This window comes from Leuciscus leuciscus (genome assembly GCF_965113295.1).
Source record: "Leuciscus leuciscus genome assembly, chromosome: 1".
Classification (NCBI taxonomy): domain Eukaryota; kingdom Metazoa; phylum Chordata; class Actinopteri; order Cypriniformes; family Leuciscidae; genus Leuciscus; species Leuciscus leuciscus.
In genome coordinates, this window is record NC_138725.1 from 28039902 (window position 1) to 28052072 (window position 12171).

Consider the following 12171-nt stretch of genomic DNA (forward strand, 5'->3'; position numbering starts at 1 on the left):
TTAAAATGATTTTCTGGTCATTACCTTGTGATAGTAAAAGTGTCTCTAGTGAATGAATTTTCTTTTTCATCTCTTCATATTTCATCAGTTTTTTCATCTGTGCCTCCAGAAATGTCTCTGTGGAGAAAAACTCTCCTCTGTTTTCTTCCACCATTCGCTCAATGCTCTCCATCAACATGGACACTTGGGTGGTGGGACCAAAGAAATTATGTCGTCCTCCAAAACTCTCAATGACAGACTGTGTTTCTTCATTGAGTTCTGCTGTCTGATGCTCTGAATTCTGCATTATGAGGATCATGATGTGTTTGTTGATTCTTGAGCTGAAGATCCTCTGGATCTCCTCCATTTCTGCTTTGTCTTCATTATTGAGTGGAGCATCAGGAATAATGATGAGGAAAACATGAACTCCAGGATCACAGAGAGACACACAGCGGAGAGTCTGACGCATCACTTCCTCCTCTGAGAGCTGAATAAGAGCTGAAAGCTCCACCAGACTGATCACATGACCATGAAGATCCACGTCTTTCTTCGCTCTTATAAGTTTTGAAACAGAGTTCTTCAGTGTTTCATGCCTTCCACACAACACCAAGTTCAGCTTCTGTTGTCTGGTGGCACCTACACCTCCTTAAACACAAGAACGTGTGTTACTATAACATATTTAGATATTGTTTATTTTAGATTTCATTGAATCAAATGTAAACTGGAAGTCTGTAATCAGTTCATACATTTCCTGTTTATGCAATTATGTTTTAATTATAGATGAAAATAAATTATTAATCAAATAAGTCTTATACTCATAACCTTGTTAGTTTAATATTTTAACTCAAATTTACTATGTGACTTGATATCATTAACTACTATAGAGTATGATACAAATCCCTATATGATGCCATGATTAACAATACACAATAATGCATCATGACTGAATCGTTGTAATTGTCCAGTGTCTATCTTTGACTCTTCACATGATCATTTGGGTGGAAAAGGCAGACGATTAGTCTTGATAGGTACAGTAATGATGGCTGAGTGCTTCTGAAACCACTGGTTTTCTATTAAGTAGCACAGATACAATAGATTATATATTTAACCAAATCAATTAGGTCTATATCGTCGCTGTCCGATGAAAACCGCGTATGTCCATTTTGCCGATTTTGAGATTTTTCGACGGATAGAATGTCCAGGTTCATTTCCGTATACAGTATGCTTCACATGTCTAAATGACCAATGAAAAGTTGTGAAATCATGTCATCTGATTTTCACGTATATCCATTTGGTGTCAAAGCTGTCAATCTCCGGCCCTGTGGAGGCATCTCGCCGATCTAAGCGTCTCCGTAAGCTCAGCATTGGATAGCCGAATAACTCTGTGAGGTAAAGTATCAGCAAACATTTGTTTTTGACAACTGTTCAAGTTTATTATATATTCGCAATATATTCACAACTGTTATTTACCGGTAAATGGTCTCTAGACAAAGTAATTGTCACTGTTTATTGTGGAGATGTTCACGCATGGGTCTGTTAACTTAAGCAATACTTTTAAGGTAGTCTAATATTTTTCTGACTAATAAATTACTGACACAGTAAAGGGTAGATTTATATAAAGAATAACGAATTTTAAAAAAAGAAAAAATTTAAATTTAAATAAAGAAAAAAATGAAATTTAAATAAAGAAAAATGACATTTAAATAAAGAAAAAACGAAAATTAAATAAAGAAAAACCCGAAATTTAAATAAAGAAAAACGAAATTAAGTTAAATTAAAAACGAGATTAATTTAGATTGATAACGGATAAAAAGGCTAATACCCAGTCAACACTTTGATCTCACAGTGATGTCACCATGTGGTCACACCGTCAGCAATCTGAGTTCACAGTGATCTAAAAGTGTAACCTCACAGCGCTCTCACTGTGTGCTCAAACTGTGACCACAATACCCACATAGCAACATTGTGTCGGCCCAGATCCGGCCCACATCTGGCACACGTGGAAAGATGATCTGGCCCACATGTAGCGTGGAATTACGGCACTTGGGTGGGCCACTCCTGTTTGCCAAATCTGGGCCACAAGCAGGCCATAGCAATGCCACATGTCCAGAGTTGTATAGTCCAGGGGTCAGAAAGTAGAAGTCCTGCCATATGTTTATTCCACCCATGAACTCAGTCAGCTGATTTCTATCTCCTGGCTGAAAAACTGCTAATTAGCAAATCCAGGTGATTGGAACAAAATTCAAACACATTTGCAGCAGCAAAGAAAGACACCGTTATGGCGATTAGTGTTCGATTTAGTTGGGCAGTTGACCTTCAAATGATTATCTTTAGATTTTGTTTGGCTGTTGATCTGAGTTATTACAGCCAGATGAACAAGAAGAAAAGTTGATCAGGTGGTGTTGGTTATATTTGAACATAATCATAATTTGATCTGAATCACTGAACTCAATTAGAGCCTAATCTCTGACTTAAATGTATATTGGTCATTACAACTTCACAGTAATTCTACAGAGTTAGTTCCAGATTTTTCAATATAATTAAAATTATTTCTTAAAAGTTGTTCTGATAAAGAAAAAGAAAATCTTTCTTTAAGGCACACACAGACATCAAGATTCAGTGTATGAATCTCAACAATGGTGACAAAAAGAATATTCAATTAGGAAAACAAGACAATTCAGATCATAATTTATTCATACCGCAATGCATGATGGGAGCCATGGATGAGTTTTGATTGGTGGCACCCAGAATGCACTGCAACATGCTTTATTATTGTCACCATTGTTGAGATTCACAGGCTGATTCTTGGTGTCAGTGTGTCCAAATAATATAATTTTACAAAGTCTTTTGATCAGAACAACTTTCAAGAAATCTTTCTGATTACATTGAAAATGATTAACATGGCATAATATTAGAATCACAGGCAGCTATAATCAACAAAGTAAACTTAACTCTCTAAATGAGTTTTGTGATTCAGGTCAAATTATGATTATGTCAAAACATAACCAACACCACCTGATCAACGTTTCTCTTTGTTCATCTGAGAGTTATAACCCAGATACAACAGCCAAACAAAATCTAAAGTTATTAGTTTAAGGGTCAAGAGCCCAACTAAAGCAAACACTGATCACCATAATGGCAACTTAAAAAAGATTTTCTCCTTCAGTGATTCTGCTTGTTAACATCAGGTGTTTTCAATAATGCTCAATCATCACTCAAACAATCACTTAATTATCTCATTAACTTTAACACTCTTGAGTCTGGAGCCAAATAAACTCACAGGAGAGTTCATTTAACACTGGAGTGTTTGCTGTGTGAGTTCATGGGTGGAATAAATATATGGCAGGACTTTTACTTTCTGACCCCTGGACTCTCCACCTCTGCACACACATACACAAACACACACACATACACACACACAGACAGACATGCACATACTACTACTTTTTTTAGGTATCAGCCATATACCCGATTTACCAATACCCAATGTGTTATGCTTGGGCAGTATACTAATGAGGTGGGTGGGACATGTTTCATGCCATGTTAGATCACATCCTGAGAGTCTACGCTTTCAGAAAATATATAGTTTATATAGTTGAATCAGTTTTCTCTTCATGGTACAGACCAAAATGTATTATGTGTACACTTTCTTCACCTAAATCCATAAAATCCCATTAATTTCAATGGGACATTTACTTAAGTGTTCTACTATGTACAGTGGGAATGAGTTTAATTTTGTTTGTTTTTTGTTTAAAAAGCTGTTTGTTGTTACCAATGTAGCATGAAAAAGACTTGCTTGAACACAATAAGTGTGTTTTTGAAACTCATTTTTATAATACATTATGTAGGCAAAACCACTGTTATGAATGTGACATTTTCACATTACGGATGTTAAGTGTCTAAACTAATGACTTTTGATATAAAACTTAAATAGTAATAGCAAATAATTACAAAACTCTAAATTATCCATGATCCACAGGAATACTCCAGACAGTCTTTTAAAATATACAACTTACATACACTGTTAGACCTTACCGGGTTTTTTTTACAGTAAAATACTGGCAACACTGTTACTCAAGAGCCCAACTAAAGCAAACACCCATCACCATAATGGTAACTTACAATTTGTGATTTTCTCCTTCAGTGATTCTGCTTGTTAACATCAGGTGTCTTCAATAATGCTCAATCATCACTCAATTATCTCATTAACTTTAACACCGCTTTAGTGTTACTTCAACACTCTGTAGAGTGGGACCATATTTGCTCTGAGCAGTGTTGATTTAACACTGTGGAATTTACTGTGTATCAGATCACATTTTACTTAGTTCATTTAACTGTTATAAATCAATAACAGCAGACAAACAACAGTAAAAATTAATGTAAACATATAGTGGTCTAGAGCCCAACTAAAGCAAACACCCATCGCCTTAATGGTAACTTACAATTTGTGATTTTCTCCTTCAGTGATTCTGCTTGTTAACATCAGGTATTTTCAATAATGCTCAATAGTCACTTAATTAATCACTTAATTATCTCATTAACTTTAACACTCTTGAGTGTGGACTCATTAGGCTTGTTCGACTTGAACCGGCGCTGCACAGACCGATCGGTGAATGACATCAAAGTACCGCGAGAGCGAATAGAAAGTAGACGGCTCCTATATGCTTTTGAATTGCTCTCGCGGTACTTTGATGTCATTCACCGATCGGTCTGTGCAGCGCCGGTAGGGCTGGGCGATTTAAATCGCGATATTGTTATGCGCATCTCATCAGTAAAGACGGTTCCTTGATTAGTAGTAAATCACCATCACCTGCTTTCAGATGAAGCGGCATTTAGGGCTGAGGAGATAATTAAGTGATTAATTTAGTGATGATTGAGCATTATTGAAGACACCTGATGTTAACAAGCAGAATCACTGAAGGAGAAAATCACAAATGGTAAGTTACCATTATGGTGATCAGTGTTTGCTTTAGTTGGGCTCTTGACCCTTATTTGTTTACTTTAGATGTTGCTTGTCTGCTGTTATTGATTTATAACAGTCAGATGAACAAAGAGACAATGTGATCTGATGGTATTGGTTATGTTTTGACATAATCATGTTGTGATCCGAAAAAAGAAACTTATTGAGATAGTTTGGCTTAACTTGTTAATTACAGCAGCTCTGTGATTCTACAGTATATGATTTTCAGTATTTTTCATATAATCCAAAAATATTTCATAAACATTGTTCTGATCAAAAGACTTTCAAATAGGGCTGGGCGATTTAAATCGCGATATTGTTATGCGCATCTCATCAGTAAAGACGGTTCCTTGATTAGTAGTAAATCACCATCACCTGCTTTCAGATGAAGCGGCATTTAGGGCTGAGGAGATAATTAAGTGATTAATTTAGTGATGATTGAGCATTATTGAAGACACCTGATGTTAACAAGCAGAATCACTGAAGAAGAAAATCACAAATTGTAAGTTACCATTAAGGTGATGGGTGTTTGCTTTAGTTGGGCTCTAGACCATTATATGTTTACTTTAATATTTACTGTTGTTCGTTGCTGTTAATGTTTTATAACAATTAACTGAACAAAGTAAAGTGTTATCTTATAGTATTCGTTATGTTTTGACATAATCATGCTGTGATCTGAAAAATGAAACATATTAAGATAGTTTGGTTTAACTTGTTAGCTGCAGTTTAGTAATTCTTCAGCCTATGATTATCAGGACTTTACTTATAATTCAAAATATTTAATAAACATTGATCTGATCAAAAAGACATTCAGACATATTCATTTAAAACACAGATATCAATAATCAGCCTGTGAATCTCAACAATGGTGACAATAATAAAGAATGTGACAGTGGCTGCCACCAATCACAACTCATTAATGGCTCCCATCATGCATTGCGGTATGAATAAATTATGATCTGAATTGTCTATGTAATTTACTTTTCCTCATTGAATATTCTGCTCCTCACCATTGTTGAGATGCATAGACTGAATCTTGACATCTGTGTGTGCCTAAAAGAATTTTTTTTTTTTAAACAACTTTTAAGAAATCCTTTATATTATATCATAATTTCTGGCCATTTATTCAGATTCACAGTTATGCTGTAACCAACAACATAAATCGAAGTCAGAAAGAAGGATCTTAATGAGTTCAATGATCAAGTTCAAATGATGATTGTCATAATATAATCAACACCATTAGATCACTTTTTATTCTTTGTTCAACTGGCAGTTATAACTCAGATACAACCACCAAACAAAATCTAAAGTACACATGAAAGGGTCAGAGCCCAACTAAAGCAACTACCCATCACAATAATGGTAACTTACAATTTGCGATTTTCTCCTTCAGCGATTCTGCTTGTTAACATCAGGTGTCTTCAATAATGCTCAATCATCACTAAATTAATCACTTAGTTATCTCATTAACTTAAACACTCTTGAGTGTGGACTCATACACTCCCAGGAGTGTTAATTTAACACTGGAGTTTTTGCTGTGTACAAAGAGCCGTAGTTAACTGACAAGCTGAGCCATATCGCATTAAATATCGCTGGCGATACGTCCGCGATATTGATGCGATATGGCTCAGCTTGTCAGTTAACTACGGCTCTTTGTAGTAAATGCCGCTCCATCTGAAAGCAGGTGAAGGCGATTTACTACTAATCAAGGAACCGGCTTTACTGATGAGCTGCGCATAACAATATCGCGATTTAAATCGCCCAGCCCTAAGCGCCGGTTCAAGTCGAACAAGCCTATATACACTCCCAGCCCCAGGAGTGTTAATTTAACACCGCTCCATCTGAAAGCAGGTGATGGCGATTTACTACTAATCAAAGGAACCGGCTTTACTGACGAGATGCGCATAACAATATCGTGCGATATATCGCCCATCCCTATCTTCATTCTTTGTGCAAGGTTCCTCATAGGATCTGATAGCACCTGATAGGGCCATTATGGGAGGGTCTTTGAATTCTAAGGTATGAAACACTCAATATTCATGACGAGTCTCGTCTAGCTGCTCTTGGTCAACATCATTTAAAAATTGATGAGGCTTCTGCATGTAAATAAACTTTAATTCTATTTAGTAAAATGTTCCGGAATCATTTGAATCTATCTGTGATCCTCACCTCTGGTCTCAGCAGTTGACATGTTTATACTCTCTCCTCCGTCTCTTTCTTTAGTCCTCAATCCATCATATTCTCTGATTTCTGACATCTCTCTGTTCATCATCCTGTATGAGATTCAGAGATTTCACCACTTTACTGAACTATATAAAACTAAATAAAACTGAATGATTTGAATCATTAAAAGCAGGTTAAGACAGTTGCACAGTAAAATCCCTGGTGTTAAATTTAACACCGCTCTGTGTTTATATGACCACCAGCAGGGTGTTAAAAGTAAAACTGATGCAGTGTTAGAGTTAATGAGATTAATTAAGTGATTAATTGAGTGATGATTGAGCATTGAAGACACCTAATGATAGCAAGCAGAATGATGACATATGCCCACGTTGTAACAAAAATAAATGAAAGGTCTTTGGAATTTCCCCTTAAAACACATCAACAAAATAGTACAATGAAAAATTTGCTTATATTAAACATTAAACTTCTATTAACAAAATGAATATGGATGATATGGTATAACCATGTTGTTTGGATTTTCCCCTTACTAAAAAAAAAAAAAAAAATTTGTATGTATGTTGTGTATGTAATTGGTTTATGGCCAAACACTATGCCACCAACTACGGCGCTAAGCTTTCTATGCACACTCATAACTTCAATCCTGGCATTGAGCAATATCCCTTGCAGCACCAAACAAAATAGAGTTAATATTAGGCAGTTATGTGGGAAATGTCAAATGTGGGAACGGCCCTGCTCGCAACACTGAACACAGCCTTTTACCAGAGAATGTCTAATAAGGGGAGAAGTGCCACTCAATAAACTTCCGGTTGCAGTTCCACTCTTGTTCCATATGAGGGCGCTCACAGGACGAGTGCAGAATGAATGGAGGTCTATGGAGCTATACCGCTCAAAATCCACTTTTCTTAGGATATAATTTTTTATCTAGTAATTTGAATGGTGTTTTCGAAAGGGGATGCAAAGAAATTACACAATGCTTGGTGTTAGATTTTTTAGAGTCACTTATTTGCTTTAAAAAGTCTTTCAGAATGCTGACGTCATTAGCAGAATGCTAGCGTGTTATGGGCAGAGTTGTATAGTCCAGGGGTCAGAAAGTAGAAGTCCTGCCATATGTTTATTCCACCCATGACCTCAGACAGCTGATTTCTATCTCCTGGCTGAAAAACTGCTAATTAGCAAATCCAGGTGATTGGAACAAAATTCTGAGCAGGACTTTTACTTTCTGAACCTGGACTTTACACCTCTGAAGAGAACAGAAAAAGAGACGAGCAGAAACACAAGAACTACAACTGACTTCAGACACAGCCTTAGATGAAATCAACTGAAGATAAAAGAAGACATTAAATCTGTGAAGATCTCAGCAGAGGAGGATTAAACAACTCCACAAACAGCATTACCAGCTTCACTTATTACTAACCAGACTTTTCTGTTCTCTTCTTTCCTTCAGTGATTCTGCTTGTTAACAGGCTTATTAAGGCGACTCCATATTTAATATACACAGATTTTGTGGCTCAGATAAGGTCCAGTTCTGGTTTATTTCTTTACTCTTGGCTGACATGTAGTCAGAGGTGTGAAGTCCAGGTTCAGAAAGTAAAAGTCCTCCTCAGTATTTTGTTCCATTCACCTGGATTTGCTAATTCAGACAGGAGATATAACTAATTAGTGAAATCAGCTGATTGAGTTCATGGGTGGAATAAACTATGGCAGGACTTCTACTTTCTGACCCCTGGACTATACAACTCTGGTTATGGGCAATAACAACTCAACCTGTAAGAAATCGAAAATAAATAAGTACTCGTTCATTCAACTTTCGATCTATAACCCATGTTGAACTTGCAAAACCTACAATCAAATCTGAGATTTCTCAACGGCAATCGGGTGAAAGAGACAAATCTAGCCCCATTGACTCCCATTCATTTTGCACTCATGGCGAGCGCCCCCAGTGGAACTCTGATTGTAACTACAACCAATAGGACTTAATGGTGTTGGAGTGAACAGGCTTTCCGTAGACGGGCTTTGCTTTTACACTGATTTGTTGCTGATACTGTACTTCTGTGACAAAAAAAAAAAAACAAAAAAAAAAAAAACTCACTAGCATCACTGCAGTTAATGGACTTTACTTTCATCATTAAACTAAACTTACCGGTATGTCGTATGTTACTGTACATTTACATAGACTTAAGAAAGACGCCATTTCGAATTTAAAATGGATGAAAGTGATTCTGTGAGGGCTTGGCATATAATCGTCATCGTCATACGCACTGTGTAAAGGTCCTAGATCACGTCATATTCTCAATTCACAACTTTTCAAAACGCTTTTATTCTACTGAAAGTTTTTTGGAAAGACGTTTTGTCAGATAAATAATTGGCATAATGTTAAACAACAGTTAAATCCATTGAACACACTGTAGGCCCACTTCTGTCCATCACAGCCTCATCATTCCGTCAAAAACTAAATATATTACCCTGACTAAGGTCTAATTCATATAACAAACAGTAATGTGTTTATAGTTAAATGTGTTACCTTTATGTGGAGGTTTAGAAGTCATTCTTGGAAGTTTCTTTCCTCATTACCTGTATGAGAACAAGATGAAATCTGTGTGTGCGGGAGGAGTCAGTCATGATACAAAGGTTAAAAAACTTTTACTGTCCCACTTGAACAACAGGTGCAGGTAAAAGTTCAAGATACAGTTCCTGTGGGAATGAGTCAAAATGTAAATGACAAAGACAAGAGAGACTTTCAGCAACAAAATAGATGCACAATAAAGCGGAGTGATTATGAATTTCTGTCAGAGAACTTTCAGTCGCATTCTGTATCTGATCACTATATTGAATATATTGTATATGACAGTGTATATATATTATTTTTTTACTTATTTTGAGACTGATAGTGATGCCTAAGGTTGGTAATGTTCCTTTAATTTCTGTAAAACAGCCTCCTTTGCTGAACATCATGCTGACCCAGCCAGCAATGACATGTGGGGCCCAGATGAGGGCTTCATGGGGTGCCCATTATGGGTTTGCACCCGGGATCCACATTGGGGCAAGCCGTGGAAGCCCAGACGTACTAGAAGTGGGACATGTCAGACCCATTTGGGCCCCACATGTCATTGCTGGCTGGGTGGTGACTAGCGTGTAGGGCTGGGCGATATATATCGTGAGATTGTTATGCGCATCTCGTCAGTAAAGCCGGTTCCTTGATTAGTAGTAAATCACCATCACCTGCTTTCAGATGGAGCGGCATTTAGGGCTGAGGAGATAATTAAGTGATTAATTTAGTGATGATTGAGCATTATTGAAGACACCTGATGTTAACAAGCAGAATCACTGAAGAAGAAAATCACAAATTGTAAGTTACCATTAAGGTGATGGGTGTTTGCTTTAGTTGGGCTCTAGACCATTATATGTTTAGTTTAATATTTTCCGTTGTTTGTCTGCTGTTATTGATTTATAACAGTTAAATGAACAAAGTAAAATGTTATCTTACAGTATTGGCTATGTTTTGACATAATCATGCTGTGATCTGAAAAAGGCCAGAGATAGTTTATTGATAGCTTATTGAGAATTTGGTTTAACTTGTTAGCAGCAGTTTAGTTATTCTTCAGCCTATGATTATCAGTATTTTACTTATAATTCTAAATATTTAATAAACATTGTTCTGTTCAAAAGCCATTCAATAAATTAATTTAAAACACAGACATCAATAATCAGCCTGTGAATCTCAACAATGGTGACAATAATAAAGCATGTTGCAGTGGCTGCCACCAATCACAACTCATTAATGGCTCCCATCATGCATTGCGGTATGAATAAATTATGATCTGAATTGTCTATGTAATTTACTTTTCTTAATTGAATATTCCTCACCATTGTTGAGTTGCATAGACTGAATCTTGACATCTGTGTGTGCCAAAACGAATGATTTTTTTTTTTAAACAACTTTTAAGAAATCCTTTATATTATATCAAAAATTCTGGGCATTTATGCAGACTCACTAACCAACAACATAAATCGAAGTCAGAAAGAAGGATTTTAATGAATTCAGTGATCAAGTTCAAATGATGATTGTCATAATATAACCAACACCATCAGATCACTTTTTTCTTTGTTCAACTGGTGATTATAATTCAGAAACAACAGACAAACAAAATCTAAAGTTAATAATATAAGGGTCAAGAGTCCAACTAAAGCAACCATTGATCGTCATAACGGTAACTTACAATTTGAGATTTTCTCCTTCAGTGATTCTGCTTGTTAACATCAGGTGTCTTCAATAATGTTCAATCATCACTAAATTAATCACTTAATTATATCATTAACTTAAACACTCTTGAGTGTGGACTCATACACTCCCAGGAGTGTTAATTTAACACTGGAGTTTTTGCTGTGTACAAAGAGCCGTACACTGTTAGACCTTACCGTTTTTTTTACAGTAAAATACTGGCAACACTGTTGCCAGTAATTTACTGTTAATTGTGCAGTTCTTTACTGTAATCTACAGTATGTTTCTGTAAAATGCACTAAAACTCGAGTTAACTAATTTCACTTGCAGAAACCTTAAATTGACCAACTGTCATTTAAATGTATTAAACTAAAATGTATAATGCATTAATAACATGAGCAAAGTATTACTGTGAACTTATTTCATTTGAAACCACAACAAAACTTTTGTAAATAAAGAGATTTCCACTGGACCAGCAACTACACAGTCACCGCCTGTTAAATAAAGCAACATGCAGCATATCATCAATGTTTGTAGATCTTCTCCTGGACTGAAGCACAGGCTCTACTCTTCTGCACAATGGTGACCCAAAAAATAAGATTTTACAGTAAACTACTGGCAACAGTGTTGCCAGTATAAACCTGTTTTATAACTTACAGTTTATTACTGTTAAAATACATTTTGTGGGTGTGTCTTTTTATCTTACACTGTTAACCCTTTCAACCCCACAGGGAAATCCACACTACAAAGAGTAAAAAGTAACATTGAGACAGTGTTGCAGTGAGATAATTAAGTGAATATAAGTGATTGTTGAGCATTAGTGATGAAC

The 12171-nt window shown here is 36.1% G+C and overlaps 2 protein-coding genes across 2 annotated transcripts in view; one reads left to right on the plus strand and one right to left on the minus strand.

Moving 5' to 3' along the window:
- LOC309502917 (GTPase IMAP family member 5-like) overlaps positions 1–9675 on the minus strand; it is a gene marked incomplete at its 3' end in the record, with an annotated part of 149437 nt that extends 139762 nt beyond the window's left edge. Inside the window, exon 1 of the mRNA XM_082175542.1 lies at positions 9645–9675. Within this exon, the coding sequence (XP_082031668.1) occupies positions 9645–9669 (25 nt within the window). The 5' untranslated portion in view covers positions 9670–9675. The remainder of the gene's footprint in view (positions 1–9644) is intronic.
- LOC309497856 (uncharacterized protein) overlaps positions 1–12171 on the plus strand; it is a 606947-nt gene that overhangs the window by 128418 nt on the left and 466358 nt on the right. The window lies entirely within an intron of this gene.